This window comes from Protopterus annectens, chromosome 7.part0 (genome assembly GCF_019279795.1).
Source record: "Protopterus annectens isolate FY-2018-M chromosome 7.part0, PAN1.0, whole genome shotgun sequence".
NCBI lineage: Eukaryota > Metazoa > Chordata > Ceratodontiformes > Protopteridae > Protopterus > Protopterus annectens.
Window position 1 is genome coordinate 1,076,386,850 of NC_056739.1, and position 26,520 is coordinate 1,076,413,369.

At 40.3% G+C, this 26,520-nt stretch overlaps 1 protein-coding gene across 1 annotated transcript in view; it reads left to right on the forward strand.

Annotated features, from left to right (window-relative positions):
* Positions 1-26,520, forward strand: part of LOC122806875 (calcium/calmodulin-dependent protein kinase type 1-like) — a 1,135,755-nt gene that overhangs the window by 1,061,642 nt on the left and 47,593 nt on the right. Inside the window, exon 11 of the mRNA XM_044077647.1 lies at positions 15,011-15,146. Coding sequence (XP_043933582.1) covers positions 15,011-15,146 — 136 coding nt within the window. The remainder of the gene's footprint in view (positions 1-15,010; positions 15,147-26,520) is intronic.

Genomic DNA, 26,520 nt, shown 5'->3' on the forward strand with positions numbered 1-26,520 from the left:
CACTACACCTTTCTAAACATACTGGAAAATATTAAGATACAACCAAACACCCTAATACTGGGTGATTTCAACTACCCTGTCATTAACTGGGAAAACTACTGGGGTACCAACACCTTTTCCCAACGGTTCTTGGAATTCATAAATTCCAACGCCTTGGCTCAACTAATCCATTGTCCCACCAGGGACTCCAATATCCTAGACCTGATCATTACCAACATGGGAGATAGATGCTCCACACCAGTGGTCATCCCCTCATTGGTCAGGTCTGACCATAAGCAAATCACCCTTGACATCCACATCCCACCCCCTCCCCCTGTAAGGAAAGCTCCGTAAAAAACTTCTCCAAAGCCAACTTCATGCTACTCAAGTCAGAAGTGGCAAATTTCATGACACCCATGCAGATGGGATCTGAAAGTTTGACTGCTGAATCCTACACTAAAGCACTGTATGAGCACATCCACTCGTGCATGAATCGTGCCATCCCAAATAGAACCAAGATGCTGTCCTCCAAAATAAAGGAAGCCAATCTGGTGGTCCCCTGCCATAAACAAACTATAAAACAGAAGGAAGAAACTGTTGCAGAAAAGAGGAAAATCCCAGGATGCAAAAAACTCCCTTACCAGCCTCAGTAAGAAGTTGAGATCCCTCATAAAATCTTCAAAAGCTAGTTACGAAAATAAAATTGCCAACGATTCCAAAGACAACCACAAGGCATTCTATAGTTATGTCAAGAATCTAAATGGCAATGCTCAGATCTGCTCTGAGCTACAACAGAATGGCATTAAATATACTGATCCCAAGGATATTGCCAATATCCTGTCAGATCGATTTAGTGCCATCTTCACCCCCCTGTCACCCCCTAAAGGGCCCATCTCAATACCAAATGATTGCCAAATTCCGGTAATCATGGCCACACAGATAGAAACCACATTCTCCAAAGCTAAGAATACAGCATCCATGAGACCAGATGACATCCCAGGCTGTGTACTACATGAACTACAAAATGAACTGGCACCTCACCTAAGTATCATGTTTAATCATAGCCACACCTCAGGCTTCGTGCCCACTGAGTGGCGCACAGCTACAGTTATCCCACTCCACAAGGGGGGATCCACCTTGGATCCTGGGAACTACCGTCCCATCAGTCTGATGAGCCTGATCTGCAAGGGCATGGAATGCATTATCATGGAACTTATAAACAAAGACATTGGCAACCTTCAAACACTGGACCCCACCCAGTTTGGTTTCGTGAAGGGCCAATCTTGTCTCCTGAACCTGATTGACTTCTTTGAATCAATCTCCAGAGCTGTGGACGAGGGTAAGGTGGTCCACACAGCCTATCTGGACCTCGCCAAGGCCTTCAACACCATCCTCCACTCTGGAATCATAGATAACCTTACTAAGCTGGGCATAAATCCCTACATCACAGAACCCAGACTGTAAAAGTAGCTGACTCCAAATCTGGCTCCAGACAAGTGGAGTACCTCAGGGTTCAGTCCTGGGACCACTCTTGTTTGGCATCTACTTCTCTGAAGTACAGGCCAACACTAAGGTACTCTGGCTAACAAAGTTCGCAGATGACTGCAAACTGGGAGCCATTATTGAATCCCCAAATTATGTGGATGTTCTACAAAAGGACCATACAGAAACAGATGCTTGGTGCCAGAGTTATGGGCTCAAGCTTAATGCCAAGAAAAGTATAGTTATCCCCTTTGGGAAAAAAAATGTACCCATGAATTACCACATAGGTGGCAGTACACTAAACACCAAAAGTGTGATGATAGACTTAGGGACACAGGTGGACAGTGGTCTCACCTTTGAAAACCACTTCACCACAACAGTCAGGAAATCCTTCTATGTGGCACACCTCATCACTAAGTGTTTTTCATCCAGGAAAAAGGAGGTCATTGTCCCCCTCTACTCATCCCTCATTAGACCCATTATAGAGTATAATTCCCCATTTGGTATGTACCTCACAAGACTTCTGCAACAGCTGGAAAGGCCACAGAAATACCTCACTAAAAGAATCACAGATCAAAAGCAGATGCCATGTGCTGGTCATCTAAAAAAACTCCAACTATACTCAGTGACATGTCGTCTACTCAGAGGCGATCTCTGCTTAACATACAAGGCCATGTCAAACCCTGAGCTGTTGGACATGCTCCACTTAAAGAAATCCCAATCCCTCAGAGCCATATGCTCCAGGGATTTAAACCTTGTCATCACAATGAACAAAACATGCTGGAGGGATAGGTTCCTGACCCAGACACTCCCCATGCTCTGGAATAGACTGTCCATACATGTCAAGCAGAGTGCCTCCTTGGCCCTCTTCAAAAGGAACCTTGATGATTGGATGAGAGGTAGGACATTCACCCCGGGGATCATGTCAGTCACCTGCTAGACAGGGGTCCAGGGAAGTAAATATTGTGGGAAGAAATATCCAGGGAATTGTTATGGCTAGTCTTGTATAGGCCAAAGTGAAGATGCTTCTTGCACGTATGGCAACTGCAAGGCTTCAAAACACCAAAAGCATAATTCAAAAAAAGCAAAGCCAGCAGACAATGGCAAACTGTGAGTTTATTAAACTCATATGAAAACATAGGTAGTCAAAAACAACAAACCGGTTTCAGCTAACACTTACTTAGCCTTCATCAGTGTAAAAAATTAATGATTTAGAAAGCATTTAAATATCATTCATATAAATGCATGTGCAACAACCATTGGTTCCTCACAAATTTTCATTTAACCCAGATGAAACACATAAAATTCCAAACGACAAGAAGAGGGATGCCAGCAAGAAGACCTGAACGCTTAATTTTATTAAAAGGCACAAGTACAACCAGCGTTTTCGCCACCATAAACCGGAAGCTTCATCAGAGGTACTAAACAGCGCGAGAATGCGCTTTAAATAACAACTTTGAATTCAATAATGATGATGAATCATTATAATTGCATGTGCTACACATAATTAAATTTGACCAAATCGTTAATGAACAAATGTCTATACAATGAAGATTGTGACTGCTCACATATCGAACAATACATTGGCTAGACAAAAAAAGGACTTATTCATTTAAACATTCTTAGGATGTTAAATAAAATAAATCAAATGAAATAAAATACAATAAACCGCTAAAAAGCCCCAAGTAGGCGGTTTATTCCTGTTTATACCCAACTACTAGAAGGGATGATCATAAAATGTCTAAAAAATTAGACAGTCCCAATAGTGTTTGAAACTAAATTAGGAACTACCTGAACTAAACTGAACCTTATGAAAACAGTGCTTAAATCAGGTAATACATATCACCTAGAAGCCAACCATGAGACTTTATGATACATTTCACATAAATACAACCTTTAAAAATATACATGTATAAACATTTTAATAAAAGACATCTTAGTAAAAACAAAAATTTTACAAGTTAAATATTAACTATTTGGGAATGATAACCCCAAAAGGATATATATGTAATCATAAGTATCAATTAGGGACAAGTAGAAGGGGGGCCTTGTAATATCACCTCATAAATGACTTAAATTTCAAGTAAGGTGCTATGTTGCAGCTTTCATTTAAGCCGGGAGCACAAAAAGCGTTCAGCTTAAGCTGCCAGAGTAGCTCACGAACCTCCAACAACAGAGATGTAGTACCCCCTCTAACAGACACAGGTATATGGTCTATACCCATAAAAACAAAAGCATGTTCAGGGAACAAGTCAATATGTTTGGCCAAGGCGTTCTCACTTTTACTGTTTTTAATTGCGTAGATATGCTGGTAGATCCTGTCCTTTAACCTTCTATCGGTCTTACCGATATAGAAGGCTGGACAACATGAACAGTAAGCTATATATATGACTGACTTGGTGGTACAATTTATTCTGTGGTCAATACTAAATTTCTTATTTCCTTCTACGGAAAAAAAGCTACCTGTTTTGATGTAAATACAGTAGTTACAAGAGCCGCAGGAAAAAGACCCCTTAGTTCTAGAAGAGGTGACTCCAAAAGTACTAATTTGGAGAAGGTCCTTTATGTTCCGTCCTCTTCTAAAAACCATCAATGGTTTCTCACCAAGTTTTTCAAGAAGAGGTCCATTACTGGCAATAAAGGCCCAGTTCTTATGTAAAATATCTCGTATTTCAAAGGAGTTCGTATTAAATGTAGAAATAAAACTACATGGGAACCCCTTAATAGAAGTACTTTCTAAGTTGCCAACAACAGGGCTCAAATTCGCACTTACTGCCTCAAATGGCTCCTCTTCACAAACAGGTAGTGAAGTGGACAAAAGAAGCGGTTTATAAACTCCCCTAAGTCTTTTATGTCTTACTTCAACTATGAAGTCATCAATCAAACTGTATGGGTAACCCCGGTTAGTGAATAAGTTCCTTAAAGTCTCACATTCCAGTAGAAAATCCTCTAGTTCACTACACATACGGACAGCTCTCACAAGCTGTCCCTTTACTATAGCTCTTTTTTGTTTAGGAGGATGTAAACTGGAATAGTGGAGAAACGAGTTTACATAGGTGTGTTTCCTAAAAATAACAGATCTAAATGAACAAGGTTGACTACCCCTAAATAACTTGACATTCAAATAGTTCATGACTTCTGTATGAGACTTTATGATACATTTCACATAAATACAACCTTTAAAAATATACATGTATAAACATTTTAATAAAATACATAAAAGACCGTGTCGGCAACCTCGCTATCAGATAAATTGAAGTTGCTTGATTCTAAAACTTTAAAATTACGTAAACTACAATTGGAAGTGGCGTATTTCAAACAATGTTTAACTGATGGCATTATCCCTAAGGGGTTGAGATCTAGTTTTACTCCTTCTAACCTCACTAATAGTAATGCCTTTTTTACTGATTTAAAAACCTTGTTTCAAGTGCAGGGGATTCAGCTTTTGGAACTTTTAGTCAAACACTACTCTGATATGATTGTATGCTTGTCTGAGGAAATGTGTCTGTTGGACAGTGAAATTAAAACTGATAGAGCTTTTGCACAACTTAGGTTTGACCACTCACGTATTTTTTCTAGTATAGATACTTATATGGTCAAGCTTAAGGTCAACAAATCCAAGAAACTATATAGGGATAGGCTTGCCTATTCTAAAGATAGGGCGTTTCCTAATTTATGCTGCAAAAATAATTATGGCAAAGTTGATACACTTGAACCGACTGAGGTTGAAAACATAGATGACGCAGACATTAGGGAAGGTGACTCTAACAATATGCGGGGGGAACAGCCCCTTGGCAGAAGTAATAGAAATCTAAATAGAGGGCAAAATAGTGGTGCTAAGAATGATCCTCCAGTTTCCGGTTCCTTTAATGAAACCAACGTTAATAACAACAATGAGAATAACAATTTTTTAGGGAACAGGAACAAACAAAGACAACGCAGGGGGAACAAGAATTGGAATTAGGTAACAGTGATAACCTTGTTCCAGCAGTAGCTACACCAAAAATTATTCTAAATAAGAAGGGGGACTTTACGATTTATAATTTTTCATCTTTAAGTTTAGAACCCGAATTGGTAGAACTGTTAGCCTTGGGTAATACGTTTGTCCCGTCTAAAAAATGTGATGTAGCCAGGGTCTTGTTGGACCTCAAGTGTTATGTGAGGAAACTGAACCTGAAACTTTTATTCAATGACACTGAAAGACCCCCTGAATCTAAATTAAAACTTTTAAGTGTCTTTAATCCGCCACTACATGTTACACTAAAAATGTTTGAACATGTTTGTGAATTGGATATTAGACACATGGCTAATTCACGTAGAGACAACTTCAGCCAGTTTAATATTTCCAAAGAGCAACTTTTAGCTCTAAATTCTTTGCGCTTTGCAGGTGTAAGAATTATTAAACCGGACAATGGGGGAGGGTTGGCTATCTTCGAGCAAAAAGATTATGTTGAACGCATGTTGAAGGTGTTGGACTCTGATTCTTACCACAAGTCTTCCACTAATGAGATGAACATTTGTTCAAAAAGAACTAGAGGTTATTTTAGAGACCTGTTTATTAGTGGAAGAATTGATGAGGACACCTTCAAATATATTGACATCTTGTATGCTAGAACACCAGTGATGTTTGGGATCCCCAAGGTTCATAAAAACCTTGGGGACCCACCAATGAGAGCCCTTATTGACGGTAGGGCATCAACTACCTACCCGTGTTCCAAATTTGTGGACTCACTACTTAGGAAATATGTTGAGCTGTTGCCTAGCATATGCAAAGACTCGTGGTCCTTCCTATCTGAAATAAACAACTTAACAGAAGTTGAGGGGACTAACTTCTTGACTATAGATGTGGTGGATTTATACACATCTATACCACATCTAGAGGCCCTTGAGTGGATTGAACTTCTGTTGATAGAATTGGGGGCGTCGTCAAGTGAGATTAATAACATCACGGAATTACTTGACATTATTCTCACCTCCAATTTTTTCATCTTTGAAAATGATGTTTATATACAGAAACAAGGTGTGGCCATGGGCTCCCCTTGCGGAGCAGCCATAGCAAATTTATTTATGGCATATTGGGAGAGGAAGTTTGTATTTACCAACCCAGAGTGGAGTAACAAAATTACATTCTACACCCGCTTTCTGGACGACATTTTTATCCTTTTTAAAGGGGACTCCAGGGAAGCGGATCAATATGCTAACTATTTGAATAGTACAACTTCCTTTCTAAGGTTTACACACCTTTTTGATACAGAAGTCATGAACTATTTGGATGTCAAGTTATTTAGGGGTAGTCAACCTTGTTCATTTAGATCTGTTATTTTTAGGAAACACACCTATGTAAACTCATTTCTCCACTATTCCAGTTTACATCCTCCTAAACAAAAAAGAGCTATAGTAAAGGGACAGCTTGTGAGAGCTGTCCGTATGTGTAGTGAACTAGAGGATTTTCTACTGGAATGTGAGACTTTAAGGAACTTATTCACTAACCGGGGTTACCCGTACAGTTTGATTGATGACTTGATAGTTGAAGTAAGACATAAAAGACTTAGGGGAGTTTATAAACCGCTTCTTTTGTCCACTTCACTACCTGTTTGTGAAGAGGAGCCATTTGAGGCAGCAAGTGCGAATTTGAGCCCTGTTGTTGGCAGCTTAGAAAGTACTTCTATTAAGGGGTTCCCATGTAGTTTTATTTCTACATTTAATACGAACTCCTTTGAAATACGAGATATTTTACATAAGAACTGGGCCTTTATTGCCAGTAATGGACCTCTTCTTGAAAAACTTGGTGAGAAACCATTGATGGTTTTTAGAAGAGGACGGAACATAAAGGACCTTCTCCAAATTAGTACTTTTGGAGTCACCTCTTCTAGAACTAAGGGGTCTTTTTCCTGCGGCTCTTGTAACTACTGTATTTACATCAAAACAGGTAGCTTTTTTTCCGTAGAAGGAAATAAGAAATTTAGTATTGACCACAGAATAAATTGTAACACCAAGTCAGTCATATATATAGCTTACTGTTCATGTTGTCCAGCCTTCTATATCGGTAAGACCGATAGAAGGTTAAAGGACAGGATCTACCAGCATATCTACGCAATTAAAAACAGTAAAAGTGAGAACGCCTTGGCCAAACATATTGACTTGTTCCCTGAACATGCTTTTGTTTTTATGGGTATAGACCATATACCTGTGTCTGTTAGAGGGGGTCCTACATCTCTGTTGTTGGAGGTTCGTGAGCTACTCTGGCAGCTTAAGCTGAACGCTTTTTGTGCTCCCGGCTTAAATGAAAGCTGCAACATAGCACCTTACTTGAAATTTAAGTCATTTATGAGGTGATATTACAAGGCCCCCCTTCTACTTGTCCCTAATTGATACTTATGATTACATATATATCCTTTTGGGGTTATCATTCCCAAATAGTTAATATTTAACTTGTAAAATTTTTGTTTTTACTAAGATGTCTTTTATTAAAATGTTTATACATGTATATTTTTAAAGGTTGTATTTATGGGAAATGTATCATAAAGTCTCATGGTTGGCTTCTAGGTGATATGTATTACCTGATTTAAGCACTGTTTTCATAAGGTTCAGTTTAGTTCAGGTAGTTCCTAATTTAGTTTCAAACACTATTGGGACTGTCTAATTTTTTAGACATTTTATGATCATCCCTTCTAGTGGTTGGGTATAAATAGGAATAAAACGCCTACTTGGGGCTTTTTAGCGGTTTATTGTATTTCATTTCATTTTATTTTATTTTATTTAACATCCTAAGAATGTTTAAATGAATAAGTCCTTTTTTGTCTAGCCAATGTTATTGTTCGATATGTGAGCAGTCACAATCTTCATTGTATAGACATTTGTTCATTAACGATTTGGTCAAATTTAATTATGTGTAGCACATGCAATTATAATGATTCATCATCATTATTGAATTCAAAGTTGTTATTTAAAGCGCATTCTCGCGCTGTTTAGTACCTCTGATGAAGCTTCCGGTTTATGGTGGCAAAAACGCTGGTTGTACTTGTGCCTTTTAATAAAATTAAGCATTCAGGTCTTCTTGCTGGCATCCCTCTTCTTGTCGTTTGGAATTTTATGTGTTTCGCTGGTTTGTTTGCTGTCTTAATTTCGGAGTGAATTTAACCCAGATGAAAATAATGCACCTAATTTGACTATCCATTTCTTTTCCTTCACATTTAAAAGGCTATGCCAACCCGCTTTATTAGCTCTATTGCCCAAGATTTTATCTATGACTGTGAATTTAAAAGAAGCACTGGTATGTTTATATGTACTGCAGTGGTGGTGCTGCGGTAGCATTGTCACCTCACAGTAAGACGATGTCCTGTTCTATTCTCAGCTAGAGCATCTTCTGTGTGGTGGTGGTGCTGTGGTAGCATTGTCGCCTCACAGTAAGACGCTGTCCTGTTCGATTCTCAGCTAGAGCATCTTCTGTGTGGAGACATGCGTGAATGGGCATACCTTCGTTGAAGGCTGTGCGTCAGGGCTGGCAACTCGGCATGTAAAAATCTACTGCCAATCATTAGCGGACTGGAGTTCCACTGTGGTGACCCCTAACCGGGAAAAGCCGAAAGATACAACAACTGGAATGTTTATATGTATGTTTAAATAATGCATTGGTAGGTTTTTTATTCCTGATTTCACTTAGATGCTCAGAGATATGGATCCTTAAAGGCCTTGATGTCTGGCCAACATAGAATGCAGAGCAAGTACAGGTGACTAAGTAAACCAGCCAGTCAGACCCACAGTTAGCAAAAAAATGGATATCAAAATGTGTCTCCACTATGGATAGGCAGGAGACTTTACAATATAAACCAAAATCTGTGAATAACCAGGCAGGTACCTGCTTAGTGATCACTTATGGCAGAAATACGGATCTCTTGCTTAATAGCGTGCAGAGACAATGGAGTATATTACAGGCAGACAAATATCTTTCTACGATTTTGGGTGAAAGGTGTTTGCTTTTCCTACCTCTACGGAATGAAAACAAACACCTTTCACCCAAAATCATAGAAAGATATTTGTCTGCCTATAATCGAGGCCTTTAAGGATCCGTATCTTTGAACATCTAAGTGAAATCAGGAATAAAAAACCTATCAATGCATTATTTAAACATACATGTAAACATTCCAGTGCTTCTTTTAAATTCACAGTCATAGATAAAATCTTGGGCAATAGGGCTAATAAAGCGGGTTGGCATAGCCTTTTAAATGTGAAGGAAAAGAAATAGATAGTCAAATTAGGTACATTATTTTCATTTGGGTTAAATGAAAATTTGTGAGGAACCAATGGTTGTTGCAGATGCATTTATATGAATGGTATTTAAATGCTTTCAAAATCATTCATTTTTTACATTGATGAAGGCTAAGTAACAGTGTTAGCCGAAACCGGTTTGTTGCTTTTGACTACCTATGTTTTCATAGGAGTTTAATAAACTCACAGTTTGCCATTGTCTGCTGGCTTTGCTTTTTTTGAATTAGGCTTGTATAGGCCCTAGGGCCGATAGCCTAGTACCAACCTATGTACCTATTATGGTTCTGAATCTGCGGAATGCATAGTTTATTGTGCCAAATAAGAAAAAAAGACTTTATATGTGCTCCTTTGAAGTTGAGAGAAAGGAGGAAGAGATGACAAGATATGTATTTCAGATGAGGAGAAAATTACTTGTAAAAGAAGAACATGGAAAAAGAAATCAGCACAGAAGATTGGTCTAGGCGTTCAGATCTCACCTCTGGTTTTGTGCTTTATTGTTTACTGAATCAGACATCAACAACTCCTCTCCCATAAATGCCGAGTACATTTAGTGTTAGGCTTGTTTACATTCTCACGAAGTTCATTTTCCTTTTATTGGTTGTGCTTTTCTTTCTCCTTACATTTCTTTTCTAGATATCCCCATTTGCTTTTCCAGTGTTCCTTCAGTTCTGTAGCACATATTAGGATGCAGTAAAGAATTATTGTCTTTTCCTTGTGATTCATAGGTTTTTGATAGTCTCAATTTGTTGAAAACAACCAACCGTTTGTAGATTATCCATAATATTTTTAATCTATATACTTTCTTAACTCGTGTTGCTTTCTTTTGCTTAAGTTCTCATTCACTTATTGTTTTATGTTTTTAATTTTCCGTCAACGTCTTAGTTTTGGTCTCATCCCTTACACTTACAAATTTTTCAACAGCTACTTGTGCAAAAATGTGTTCATGAGGTTCAGACAGACTGTATCTACAGTGGTATTTCTAGCTCACTCTTTTGCAAGCTATTAATAAATTAAAATAGATTCAACTGACAGCTTATTTTTGTCATGAAAACGTGAATCTCAAAGATTATTGAATATTAAAAAAAAATTTTCTCCTTCCTTTCTTAGAATTTCTCCTTGGCTTTCTACTTCTTTCATACTGACTGACAGATCTGAATTATTCCTATGCTCCTGTTGTGTAATGACATTTGGATTATTCCGATTCCCCTGTTGTGTATTGGTACCTGGAATATTCATATTCTCCTACTATATAATGGTACCTGGAATATTCCTATTCCCCTGTTGGGTAATATTACCTGGATTATTTCTATTCCCCTTTGTTGTAATGGTACCTGGAGTATTCCTGTTCCTCTTTTGTTTAATGGTCCCTGGATTATTCCTATTACCCTGTTGTGTAATGGTCCTTGGATTATTCCTGGATTATTTCTATTCCCCTGTTGTGTAATGGTACCTGGATTATTCCTATTCCTCTTTTGTGTAATGGTCCCTGGATTATTCCTATTCCCTGTTGTGTAATGGTACCTGGATTATTCCTATTCCCCTGTTGTGTGATACTAAACTTGACTGCATCGGTTCCTCCGGTGTTTCCATCTTGACCAATGACCCTTTAATGATTCCATTCAGCGAGTTCTCCTAAAATGTTTGCAAGCTTCTTTAAGAGCCTGGAAAGCAGCTCTCCAGCCCTTTGTTCCTGTATTGATAACACTTTCTTTACTGCCAACTACCTTTCAGTGATATTATATAGCTACTGTTCTTCGCACTTTGTTCCAGCATCCTTCCTACAAGTCAAACTGCCTTAATTGTTTTTTGTAAAATAAATATGTAAAGTATTCAACTTATTGTTTGCTCCTTATCTTTGTTTTCCCTCCCATCCATGAACAGTGGGCTAAATCTGTCTCCTTCTTGCTATTTTCTGATGGAACTGTCACATGACACTGATGTTTGCCATTAATGGGGACCATCATCACACTGATGTCACTTATAGGAAGGACAGTCACCATTAATGGCATCAGTCACTGAAGTACCTCTGATGACATTGATACTAGCAACGGACTGATGCGCCCCATTAGTGGGATCATTATAATCTTCGCTGATATCACTCATTGATGCAGCCTTCACCCTCCAGTGGTGTAAGCCACTGATGAGGCCATCCTAATCTTCTCTCACTTTTGCCACTGAAGGGGCTACCATCCATGTTGTCATTAGCCACTAATAATTCCCTGTCCCACACTGACATCATAAAATGAATGGCTTAGACCGTCACCCTCACTGACATCAGCTGCTGGTGACATCTTCACTTGCACTGACTCCAGTCTTGCAAGAAACTGTTAATCACACTGATGTCATTCAGTGATGTAATTACCTATACCCTCTCCATTTAGTGATGGAACTATCACCCAAACTTACAGTCAGTGGTGCAACCACCACTCTCCCTGACATTATCGTGTGATGGACCTATAATCCACATTGACATCAGCCACTGGAGAGACTGTCATCCACACTAAACTGAGTTATTAATGTCATTACTGACAACGAGATTGTCAGTCTCTGAAAGGACCATTGGCTGCAGTAATACTAAATCTGAATGCAACCATCACTATGAATGCAATATGATGCTTTCATTAATGCAGCCGTCAGTGTTGGAACCATCGTTGTGATGGCAGCAGTGCTTGGCATCATTGCCTTCTCTTCCACTTAGAAATGTGACCAGGCACTATGTCGCAGAAATGTGACCTTCAAGGAAACACATCCCTGAAATGAAGCGCTTCGGTTAGTATGTCCTTCAAAAGTGACGTTCTAGTAATAATGTAAACACATTTTAACCACAGACTAGGGCTACTGGCCCACCTGCCTTCTCATTCTCCTACTTTCTGGTTAGCCAGTTGCTTGTTTCATTTTCCTTCCACTTAGCATAGGAAGTGTCTCGGGGCTCTCACATGCTTTTTTGTACTCTGTCACTGTTTTTGATGTTACCATCTATTCAAGAAGGTGGTTCCAGATACCCAGTACCCTGTTCTTGGAAAATCCTTACCTAAGAGATTCAAAGATTTTGATAAAGGTATTTAAATGTTTCTGTTGCATCTGTTCCATTGTATATTTTCTTTGGGACGATACATACTAGAATCTGCTAGTCCTACATTATATTCTGGTGAAGACAGGATCCTATTTTTGTTGCTGTGTTCATATGGCATGTGTCCTGCTTATAGTCTGGTGAACACAAGATCTCCAGAACTCCTCTCACTGCTCAGATAGAGAGGTAGTAGCATCCTATTTTCAAGTGTGGATGACTTACACTACTCTGTTTTAGTATCTACCAGATCTGTGACCCTACAGTACATTCCTATGATGTGACTTTCCACAGTTAAACTTAACCCTCCCGTAAGTACCTCCCTTAGAAAGTTCCATGTTTATCAAATCATATTTTGTCAAGTTCCATTTCATCAGTATGTTTTGATTGCAGTATGTCAGTTAATGCAGAGGGTTTGAGAAATGTTCTTGTAGATCAGTGCTCCACCCTGGATAATAAGAATAAACAGACAGACAGATAGACAGATAGATAGACAGACAGACAGTTGATAGACAAATATATAGCTAGATGGATAGATAGACAGACAGATAGATAGACACATAGATAGACATACAGACACATAGATAGACAGATAGACCGATAGACCAACAGATAGATAGACAGATAGACCAACAGATAGATAGATATATAGATAGACAGATAGATAAATAGACAGATAGATAGACAGACAGATAGGTAGATGCTGTGTTGAAAGTTAGAGAACACAGGATGAAGTGTTTTTGTCAGGAGTGGCACCTACTGCAGAACAATGTAGCAGACCCCCCCCCAATACACAATATTAGAATAGACTCAAAAACTGATAAAAGTTTAGTTTTGCAAATTAAATAGTTTTGAATTCTATGTTAGATTTCATGATCTCTGATTTGGTGAATGTAACTTCAGCAAATTGTATCATTACACTTACTCCCTTTGCCACCCCGAGATGTTATCTGCCACGCTTTTCCAGAATTTATGATCCTCCAGTAAAGGTATCCCTGATATGTAATTCTCCTATGCTCCATAAATAAGACCTTCCTCTATCTTCTGAAATGTAACTTTCTACATGGTACTGCCATGAAATCTGACTCTGTAATATGTCCCAGAAGTGTGGCACTCCTGTAACTCCCAGAAATGTAACCATGTACCTTCTCAGAAATGTGACCTTCCTCTGTTTCCTGGAAGTATGCTATTCCTGTCCCTCATATAAGCTTTATCTGATAATTACCCAAAATGTGTTTTTTCCTCTGCCTCCCTAAAATATGATCCTCTTGCATCACATGAACTTCTACCCTTTAACACCCCTCAGTTTTTTTATTTTGTGGTATCACTCCAGAGTTTGATTTCATGGCACCAAGAAACTATGCTTTGTCCCTCTTTTCTCTTTTTCTCGCCCAGTTTGCTTTTCACCTTTGTACATAATCATGGCAGCACATTGTACAAGTGTAATAAATCCTTGACATGCCCATAGTAGCAGACATTGTACTGTATGCATAGTAGCAGATATTGTACTGTATGCATGTATATTCATCACACTACATAACATTGGTATCACATTGTGTGGTGTTGTAGCTGTGCATATCCACCCTTGTACCTACTCTGTGCTGTCCTGTCTATGCATATCTATCATGGTACATAACCATGCCTCCTTGTCATACTGCATACATATGTATATATCCATCTATGTATGAACACACACACACACTATAGTAGAGTGGTGTACCCATGTGATTCTATCTCGAAAAGTATAGTCACGCATCAGTACAGTTTATGTTAAGTCTTATCCCCTGCTAACTGGAGAAGTCAAACTGCAGTGAGAATTTAAGGTTTTTATTTATTCATTGCACTTTCTTTTATGTTTACACCAGTTTTAAACTTTATTGTTGCTGTATGTGGACAGTCTGATATGCAGTCTTTTACATAAGAATCTGTTTACTTTAAGAGATACAAAATAAGATAATATGGTGGCTTAAACCTGTGAGAATAAGACAATGGGACTTGCTACCTGAAGCAAGTCTCATAAACAGGAATGATTTGCCGTTTTGTTATTGGAATTCCTTGTAGTCATCTGTTTACTTTTAAAACGTACAATAATTGAGAAAGAACAAGTCTATGTTAGTCCTCTGACTAAGGAATGTGTAATAAATCAGTGATGTTGTGTGACCTTTACAATTGCTAACTTATAAGATGATGTATGTTTTTCTCTTTTCCGCATAGCAAGCCTTTAATGCTACCGCAGTGGTACGCCACATGAGGAAGCTGCAACTAGGGACCAGTCAAGAAGGTCCTGGGCAGACCACACCCACCAGTCCATGTCACAGTACATTACTGGTACCAGGAGACAACAAGAATGGTGAGTGATCACGTGATCAGGGAGCCATTATCTGTTAAGTTAGCAAAAATGCTGAGTGACAGCATGAATGCTGAGTCAGTAACAATGGTGAGCAATTGCTTGTATGGTGAGTTAACAAAGATGGAGAGTGACAGCTTGGTGAGTCAGTAAGAATGGTGAGTCAGTAAGAATGATGGGTGACAGCTTGTATGGTGTGGTGAGTCAGTAAGAATGGCGAGTGACAGCTTGTACAGTGAGTCAGTAAGAATGGCGAGTGACAGTTTGTAAGGTGACGCAACAAGGATGAGGCAAATAACACGAATGAGTTATTTTGAATGGTAAATAATAGCATGTATGAAGAGTCTGTAGGAATGCTGAGTCACAGCATGTGTATGGTGAGTTAGTACGAGTAAATGCTAAGTGACAAATGAAATGGTAAGCGACAGCATGTTTAGTGAATTACTAAAATGTAGAGTGGCAGCATGTATGTTGACTCAGTGCGAATGGCGATTATGTAAGATAACAAGAGTGCAAATTATAAAAACTTTGTTTAAATACATCAGGAACAGCAAGTGACTGTCTGCTCCAGATGTGTTTGTGTACATGTGTGCATTCTGTTCTGCAGCGAGTCTTTCTTTTTAATCCACACCAAACCATTTAACCTTTTTACCTGATCCCTCAATGAACCTTTTCACATCCCATCATGCCGATTATAGCATGGAGAGAGGGGTAATAGTGGGAGAAACTACATAGCCATCTTCTATAGCCATTTGGAGACATTTTGAACCCTAATACTTCCCAGCAGCAGACACTGAGTTTCCTTCTGAGACATGACCTGCAGCACTGGGACTATCTGATATGTTCTTCCACATGGTGGCCCCCAGCTACAGTTTGATCCATGGTTTGGAAGGACTAGAAGCAATTGTTGCTGCAGTACCAGACAGCCACCACTAGGTGGAAGATAGCTATGTAGTGGATTTAACCACCTTCTATTTGCAGCTAGGTTCACTCTTCCAGTACCGAGGATTAGTCATTAAATCTGGACTGAAAGTTTGCAGTTAAGGCTTTATCCCTTTGTGCCTCAGATTTACCAGATGAAAGATTGTTGACCACAGCTGAGAAATGGCGTGTAATATAGACTGTATAATAAATAAACATCTGCCTCACTGTGTATTAGTTTTTCACTACACTTAAGATGTATGCCCTGCAAATTGCCACTTATATGTCCCCTAGTGCAACAAAATATCACCTTTTGGTAGTTTGCTATTAAACTGGCTGCTACCTTTGCAGAATAAAGTTTTGTCAATCCTTCGTTTCTAAAGCATTCTAAACTGTATGTAAGTGCTTTCAGAAAAAAGTATTACTGTTAATGACCTGGCTGATGATGTCTTGACTATACTGCTGAATCTGACTCTCCAGCACATGCTGTGTGCTGGACCCTGTACTCCTGCTTCTTATTATAGTTTATTTTTATTTTACCCATTAGATGACTAGGTAAACATACTGGACACAGTTGTCATTCTTCAAGGGTGACCCAGGAGCACTGCCTGGTTAAGTGACTTGCTCAAGAGTCACACAGTAGGCAAATGAAAGCGAAAAAGGTCAAACCTTCTACTCGGAGTACAGGAAGCAGTCATCTGTAATAACTGCTAGACAGTGTCTGCATACCTGAAGCATTCAATAGGTGCTCCATACTGGTGAGGTGTGTGCATCCCTGATGCCACTATAATGCCTTTTTTACTAATATTAAAGGTTTACATTGTTGTCCGTTATCAGTTGTGTACACTATCCCTGTGAGTGACATGGTCATTGTATTGTCGTTCTAGTTCCTTCCTTTGCATTATCTTCTCACACGTACGTCAGTAAGTTCTGTATATGTATGTGGATGGCAGTATAGCTCAGTGGGCTTTATAAAGTACTTTGCTTCAAGCAAACTACATTCTCATGACTTCTGGTTTATTCTCACTCCCTGTACTGTGTACTGGGAAAGTGTAAAGAAAGGTTTAGTGTCCCCATCTGAAAACTGACTGCTGTGTCTAGTTAGTCTTGCTTATGTAATAGTAAGTTTATATTACTTATTCATTCATTCATTGTGGTAGAACTGATCTCAACTGGCCATTTTTCAGGCTCAGCCTGGGGTATTCAACCAAAGGCAAGAAACACAAAAGTATTTATACAAGCAGTAACAAAAGAATGTATACAAGAAGTGCAAGTACATTGAGGAAATTAAGTAATTATGAAAGCAGTTTTAGCACAGAATACAAATGGAGATGGAAGAAAGAGAAGTAGGGAGACATTTATGAGATCAGGTGAGGGGTTTAGGATACAGAAGTTAACAGCTGCAGAGATAAGGTTTTTAAAGAAATGCAGGTATTCGTGATGTCTAAAATTAGGTGTTGGAACTAATGTGGAAGCAATTTCAGTGTGCCTCATTGATAAAGAAAAGTCTTAGTTCTTTGTAGAAATTGCTGAATGATGAGACGTCCTTTATCTAATCTGGAGTGGATTCCCATATTTTTGGTGTGTCAGGAAAATGTGTGTCCTGTAGTTTCCTGGGCTGGTAAAGGGAGTTTGTGAATGGGGTATGGAGATCTAAGGTTGCATGATGGTAAGGGTATCTCTGGACTCCTTAGCGTAATGTAAGGGAAGATTTGCTCAGTGATGAGTTTGAATAAAACAGAACCCAAAAGAAGGATAGTTCTTTGAGAGATGGGAAGCCATGTAGCTTTAGCAATGGTAAGGCAGTGGTATTCTCTTTTAGGACAGAGGGTAATGAATCCACAAATATTGTTAGCATTAGTTTGTAAAGTGTATAGATTTTTTGCTGCAATGGTTGAGGTGTGATGGAGGTCATACTCCAGTTGGGGAAGGATTCCTTTAACATTTAGTGCTCTGGTGGCAGAGCTGAGGAAATGAGATATTTTCCAGGCTTGAAAGAGATGTTGGTTAACTTTGGCTTTAACGACCTGAGTATGCTGCTTGAAGTTAAGGACAGGAGCTAAACAGATGCCAGTGTATCTGTAGTGTGAAGCTATTTCAAAGGTGGTGTTTAGCTTTAGACATATGTCATAAGCTGAGTTAAATTTGAAGAGCTTTTATGGTTTGCCAAAGAGCATAGCATTGTTGTTGTTGTTTTTTTAGGTTGTTTGAGTCTAACTGATTTTTACAGAGATAAGGTCTTGTTCTAGTTTTTTCTTAATGGTGAAAGGGGGTGACCTGTATATATATATATATATATATATATATATATATATATATATATATATATAGGAGGTGGATGTATAAAGGTAAGGTGTTTGCAAATAGGGTGAAAAGAATGGGGAGTAAGACTGACCCTCGAGGCACACCCTGGGTAGTGAGGAAGAAGAGACAGTTTGTACATTGAAGGATCTGTTGGCTTGGAGAGTGGTTAACCAAGTCAAAGGTTTTGGAGATTTGCACATAAACTGCCCCTGTTAGAAGGCCTGTTTCCTTGATAAGTAGCATGCCATTAATATGTGTGTACAAATGCAGTCATGGTGCCATGACATACAGTATCCATGTTGTAGAGGTGAGATTACCCTGCAGATTTGTAGGTGAAAAGTTAGCTGGATATAAATGAGTTTGCCAAGAATATTGGCAAGGGTGGGAAGGGTTGAGATGGGTCTGTAATCATTTGCTTAATGTGGGATGGAAGGTTTGGAATTGGCTGGACTCTGGCTATTTTCCATTGTGATGACATTCCCTTCTTAATGCACAGGACGTTTAGATGTTTTATTGTGAGAAATAATAGATGTTCATCATGTTACCCTGCTGCAGTCATCACACTTGGGTTATCCTGTCGTCAGGCGGTCCTGCAGTCGGCCGGATTTCCAAAGTCTTGGTCCGACGTTGGTTGCTGTCGCCTCATCCCTGACATCAGTGTGCCAGGGGTACATATATTGCAACCGACTCCATTTTCTTCAGTCTTTCTTGCCGTGCGGTGCCCGAAGCTGAAGCTGTTCGCAAGTGCCGGTCGGCTGACTCCTGAGATTTTCGAATTCGAATTTCAGACCGAAGTCTTCTATAAAGCTAAGTACCCCGTTGGGGAAACTTTTCTTGCCTCAGACCGATGTCAGAAAAAGTTAACAATTGTATTTCTTGTGGGAAGCAAATACCTCATAAGGATTTTCATTCTTATTGCATACCTTGCCTAGGCCCTGATCACAATGTCACTTCTTGTCGTTTTTGTGCTAGATTTAATAAACGTACTATTAAAAGACGTTTTGATTTCACACAACACTTTTTTGGTAGAAAATTTAACTATAACATGCCGTCGGAGCTTCCGACTACCGGCATGCACAAAAAGCGCAGGGACAAGGACCGAAAGCCCAGGCCTAAGCCCGATTCCGAGGCCTCGGTTGATCCGGTCTCCGGTTCTCCGGTTATCAGTGAGGCTTCGACGCAGCCTCTCACTACCGCAGTTCTGGAGTCCAAGACCGCTACAGATATTTTGATGGAATGTACTAGGCCGACGCAGCCTTTTACTTCTGGCCCTTCCGACGATTTACCTTCCAAGGACGTTGGTACTTCTGAAATGCCATCGGTTTCTGAAGGAGTTTTCAGACCGACGACTCTTACAGTCAAAACGTTTTCCAAGCCGAAGACTCCTTCTAAATCGAAAAAGGCTTCACTTCAGTCTCCTGTTCAAGGCCCTATGCCTAAGAAACAGATGCTCAAAATGGCTGAAGGTTTGATTTCTCTTATCAGGGGTTCACAGCCTCCTCCTGACAAAAGGCCTAGACAAGAGGAAGATTCTGCTTCCTCTGAACAATTGTCTATTTTTTCGGATTCCTCTGAGGACCAAGACTATTCCTTCTCTCCTTATGAAGATTCTGAAGCTGTGGAATCTATTCCCTCAGCTTCTCCTCCAGAAGATTACTCTTTTGGGGAAACTTTACACACTATGAGGGAACATTTTCACTGGGAAGGTCAGGATTACTCTGATTCCAAGAAAAGGCTGAGAGAGTTTCTTTTACTCCCCCAACACAGACCTCTAGCCATCCCTCCTGTTTTGGACATTGTGGATGATGTCTACTTAGAATCCAGTTTCAACCCTGACTCTCTACCTCCTGCCCCGACCAAGCCTGACAGATACTACAGAGTACCTGATTCCCACAAATTCCTTTACAAAAGCCCAGTAGCTGACCCAGAGACTATCTCCCAGGGTCCCAAAAGGGCTAAGGCTTCCATGGCTAAAAATCCAGTACCTTCTGAAAGGGATTCAAGAGCACTAGACAGATGGGGGGAAAAGGTTTACACCTCAGCCACTTTAGCTATGAGAGCACTAAACTGTCAATTTCATATGCTTAAGTATCAGCAATTTCTGATCTCTCAGTTAAAACAAAAGATAACCACCCTCCCTCAACAATCTGAATTGAAAGAAGTACAGGACTTGTTGCACGCCACCGAGCAGGTGGGCAAACATACCTTACAATGTGGGTTTGATTCTTTAGAGGCCTCCTGCAGAGCAGCTGTCACTGGATCAGTTATACGTAGGCATGCCTGTTTAAAAGAACAAAGTCTGCCTGATCATGTTAAAGCAAAACTATTAGATGCTCCCTTACAGCAGGATGTTCTTTTTGGTGTTAAAGCAGAAGAAGTTTTAAAGAAAATGGAAGATAAGGCAAAGTCAATGCAGACCGTCAAAGATTTTCTACAAGTACAACCCCCTCGCTTCAGCAGAAACTGACCAACAAAAAATTGGTCCTTTCCAGCCACTGACAGGCCTCAGAGGGGTACATACAGGCGCCCAAGGGGCAGAGGACAACCACAAGCTCAGTATAAGCCTCGCCAATGGGGCACTCCAACCCAGAAGGGAGGAGAAGACAGGTCTCAACCCACCAGAAGGCAAACGCAATGACTTGCACCTCAGCTGGCCAAACAAATCTCTTTTGTCAGCCCCCTTGGGGGGAAAACTAGCACTATTTGCAGACAACTGGCACATGGTCACAAAGGACAAATGGGTCCTAGACATAATTTTACGAGGATACAGATTCCACTTTCACACCTTGCCAATAAAAAGAGGAATGCCAAACCTGCCACAAAATCAAAGGGCAGAGGCTCAAAAACAAATTACAGCTCTCATGGCCATGAGAGCCATTCAAAGGGTACCAACTCAAGAGCAAAGCCAAGGATTTTACTCAAGACTCTTTTGGACCTTTCAATTCTAAACACTTACTTACAAGTTCCCAAATTCAAGATGCTAACACTACAGCAGCTACTTCCCATGTTGGGCAAGGAAGCATGGCTGGTAACGTTGGACCTCAAGGAGGCATACCTGCATGTCCCTATCAGACAAAGTTGCAGAAGATACCTCCGTTTCATTGCAGGTTCAACCCATTATCAATTCTCTGCACTGCCTTTTGGCTTATCTACTGCCCCCAGAGTATTCACAAAATGCCTGGCACCAGTAATTGCATACTGCAGACAAAGAGGACTTCAAATATATCCATATCTGGACGACTGCCTCATCCAAGCAGAAAGAAAAGACATTCTCTTACAACATCTGGCTTTTGTGAAGCATCTACTAAATTGTCTGTGGTACACAGTAAACGAAAAGAATTCAAAACTAGTACCCTCACAAAAAATGACATTCCTGGGTGCCAGCTTGGACACAACAGCCCAGAAGGCTTATCTTACACCAGACAAGCAATTATAACTGACTCAATATTTCAAGACAATGGCAGCAAAGACCCAATTAACTGCAAGAAAAATTCTGCAGGCTTTGGGCTTCATGGCATCTTGCATTCTGATAATACCATTTGCAAAACTGCATATGAGGAAAAAAGCGTATGGTCTCAACACAGCCACAGCTTGGACACAGTGATATCTCTCATTCCCTGCCTTCAACAGGAATTTCTATGGTGGGCACAGGCATGTCACCTCAACAAGGGTCAGCCTTTCATCTTGCCCCCACCCAGGCAAACTATCACAACAGATGCTTCAGACTATGCCTGGGGGTCACACATGGCAGGGCAATGCATTCAAGGCCTATGGACTGCAGAACAAAGAAAACTGCACATAAACCAAAAAGAGATGCTAGCTGTACAGAAAGCTCTGACAGCCTTCAAGGATCTACTACAGCCAGGACAACTTGCAATAAAGACGGACAACACCACGGTAATGTGGTACATAAACAAACAAGGAGGCACACATTCCTACCCTCTTTGCAGGCAAGCAATAATCTTATGGAACACAGCTCTGGCCTACCAAGTCCAGTTACAGGCTCAATTCCTGCCAGGACAGAAAAACACATTGGCAGACGACCTAAGCAGAAACATCAAAGATCCCCACGAGTGGAAGCTAGACCCACAAATATTTACAATGATAACTCAAAGATGGGGTCTACCAAATATAGACCTGTTTGCCAGTCCTCAAAACTACCAGCTGACAAAATTTTGTACAAGGACATTCCACCATCAAGCTTGGAAAGTGGACGCTCTCTCCTTCAGTTGGAAAAACCTGACAACATATGCCTTTCCTCCATTACCTCTTCTCACAAAGGTTCTTTTGAAGGTCAAAAAGGAGAAACCTCGACTGATTCTCATAGCCCCAGACTGGCCACGCCAGCACTGGTACCCGCTATTGAAGAATATGACTCACAGCCCACCATGGATATTGCCTCAAATTCCTCATTTACTCACGCAGCAAGATAAGCAGATTCTACACAGCCAGATCAAAACCTTAAACCTGGCTGCATGGCAAATCAATTAAGCATCCCACCAGCCCCTCTTTCACAAGCAGTACTGGATGTTATTCTAGAATCCAGGAGGCCAAGCACCAGGAAGGCTTACTCGGACAAATGGAAAAGGTTTTGTGCTTGGAACCAAGCTAAAGGCCAAGACACAACTCAGCCTCATATACCTCACATTCTGCAGTATTTAGCTGAGATGTTGCATAAAGGACCTTCCTTCTCCTCTATTAAAATCCATGCTTCAGCTATTTCAGCTCACTACGACACAAATCCACCTTTATTTTCCAATCCTCTTCTAAGGAAGTTCCTCAGAGGGGCAAAAAGCATTAGACCACCTAGAAGAGCCCCTACACCGACATGGGACCTCAACTTTGTTCTGGAAAAACTAACGCTACCTCCCTTTGAACCAGCTTTTTCTGCAGAGCTTCAGTTCCTATCCTGGAAGACTGCCCTGCTCCTGGCAATAACTTCTGCTAGGAGAGTCTCAGAATTACAGGCACTTATGGCAGTGGAACCTTTCCTCATTTTCCATCAAGACAGAGTTTCTCTACGAACTAATCCTTCCTTCATGCCTAAGGTGGTTTCCAGTGTAGCTTTAAATCAAACCATCCACCTACCCACTTTCTTCCCCAATCCACAGAACAAAGGTGAGAGACTCCTGCATTCCTTGGACATTCACAGGCAACTTCGTTACTACTTGGATAAAACTAAGGCTTTCAGAAAAACTGACCAGCTCTTTGTTTCCTATGCTACAGCTTCTCAAGGGAGGGCCATATCCAAACAAACCATTTCTAAATGGACAGTTCCTCCTACCATTAGATCCCACTCTACCAGGGCAACAGCTACCTCTACAGCCTTTCTCAGGGGGGTTCCTACCAAGGAAATTTTAGAAGCTGCAACTTGGAGTTCAGTACACACCTTCACCAAACACTATCACTTACCTCTTTATTCTAAGTCCAGGGCAGGCTTCACCACTGCAGTTCTGCAGGGCCTCATTGCCTCCACTAACCCTCTATGATGCCTCCACCAACCCTCTATGATGCCTCCACCCTACCTTAGCTTTGGGACTCAACCCAAGTGTGATGACTGCAGCAGGGTAACACGATGAACATAGTACAGTTTTGTACCTACCATAAATGTAGATGTTCGAATGTTCACCCTGCTGCAGTCCAGGTTACCCTCCCTCCAACCCCTCTGATCTACTGGCTAAATCTCTGCTATGCCTTACTGATGTATTTGCTTATAGCTGAAGGGATTTTGTGTTTGTACAGTGTTCACACCTTTTGGTACTAATTTGGATCACCTTTTTGGGGGCACCTGACATCTGGGGCAAGAAAAACTGAAGAAAATGGCATCGGTTGCAATATATGTACCCCTGGCGCACTGACGTCAGGGATGAGGCGACAGCAACTGACATCGGACCAAGACTTTGGAAATCCGGCCAACTGCGGGACCGCCTGACGACAGGATAACCCAAGTGTGATGACTGCAGCAGGGTGAACACTCGAACATCTACATTTATGGTAGGTACAAAACTGTACTTTCTTTGCAGAGGGAAATAAGTAAGGGATGAAGTCCATCTGAGCAGGTGTAGGAGAGTAATCTGTTTTGATTTTGCTAGGGTCATTGATATGCCTTTAGCAGTTACCATATAAAGTGGAAAGGAGGGAAATCTGAGTTGTAGGTTGATGATGATGTTTGCAGAGTAATATGAACTGGATTTGCTAGCTGGCGGGGAGGTGAACTCTTTAAGAAAGTCTGTAGCTGAGATATACCCTAGGGCTGTTTTAATGGAGTCTAAGATGGGTGTATGATCAGTTGTTTTGTCTACTAATTGACAGGAATTCTTTGTGAAGTGGCCAGGGGATTACTTTGTGATTTTTAGCTAGGTTGCATAACTGCAAGAAGTAGTTATAGTCAACTTGGGTGGGGTTCTTTTTGCATTCTTCCATGGTCTGTCCCTGAGTTTGGCAAGTGCTTTTAGTTTTTTTTGACTGGCCATTTGTTGTTTTAGTCACTGTGGAAGTTTGAAAAATAAATTGTCTTGAACTGAGAGAGAGGGGGGAAGAGAGAGAGGCTGATCAGTGAAATGGCAACATCTAAGATGTTCTCGTTAGTATCCAGTTCCTGAAATTGAATGTCAGAGGGGCATTGTTTAAGGTTATTTAGTTGAAGCTGGGTTTATGGCAGAGGGTACCGAGTTGAGCTGGCTGTACAGTAATTGATGGCTGAATCAAGAGATTAATCAGGCAGTGAGCATTGGTTAAGGGTGGAAGGACAGAGAGCTTACCAGCAGTGGATGGTTCATTAGTACTTATTAGGTCAAGTAGTGAGTGCTTCCCTATGATGAACTTTGGTGTAGTGTCTTTAATTAGTTGAGTTTGGACAAGGCTGGAGTGGAAGTCTTCCATGTCAGTGACTTTTGGGTGGAGGAGGTTGATGCTGAAGTCTCCTAAAATGATGAGGTTTTTGTAAAGATTAATTTCATCCCAGATATCTTTGATTAGAATTTTGAAGTTTTGTAATTTGAAGTGGGTATAACATATGCATGACCTAATAATGAAAAGAGTGGTTGAAGAGATGTAATGTTATAGCTCTCTAGTTTGGGTCATGGTCATTAGTAGAAGTGTTTAGTTTTTGAGTGTTTCTTGGTATGTTGTCTTTGATTATCTCTACCATTTCTATTGGTTAGTCTGGTACTGAGAACAGAAATATAGTTAGGAGAGTGGAATTTGCAGTTGAGGTTTCTTGTTTTACCCAGGATTTTGTTATGGCTAGGATGTCTAAATTATTTCTTGAAATTAGTGAATGCAGTTGCCCGTTTGTTAATTTAATGAATTAAATTTAATTAAATTAATAATTGTTATTCCGGAGGGTATGGGGACTTATGGGCCTGGCTTTGGGTCTGTTTGGCTGTGCAGATGAAGTATTAGTGTGAGAATTGTTACTTTAATTTTGAAGTGAAGGGCTTTACAGATTGTTTGTCACTGAGGAATATGTGGAGTATTTGCTGGAAACATTGAAATAAGTGAAAACAGTATTTACTCACTGTGTGTGAATGAATGTTTGTGCTGCTTTGCAGCCTACCCTGGCACTAACCTCACATATGTGTATTGTGTTGTAACACAGTGTGCTTTTTGTAGCATTTTCAGGCAAATGTATACAATACTGAAACATACTGTCTGTTTAGGATAAGTGTACTTCAGCAGTAATTGTTCTGTTTTGTGAAACATGTACTTGCTTACATTGTCTGTTAAAGACCTCCCTGCAGATGGACATTTGTACTTGTTATGATGTACTTTACATTTACTGAACGTGAGTGGATGTGTATACATATATTTGCACAGTCGGATGGTTAGTTCTTTAGCCTAATGGGCTGAAGTTACATCCTATCAGCTACAGTCTGATTACATTTTTTGCTTCATCAGGCCACAAAGTATTCATTCCATGTCTCCAGCCCATTTGTTCTCTGTGAGGTGAAAGCTGTTCACAGAAGCCATCATTTGGTCAGCCATTAGTTTTTTCCAAGAGGTGTCCCTACCTTCCCTGCACATGCCCATAAATGCTGTCTTGGGGGTATGTGCAATGGATGTAGCATTAGTGTGGGATTGTCATTTACTTCTGAGAGTGATGTAAGCCTGCAGATGACCCTACCTCCTGGAATGAGCACATAATACATGT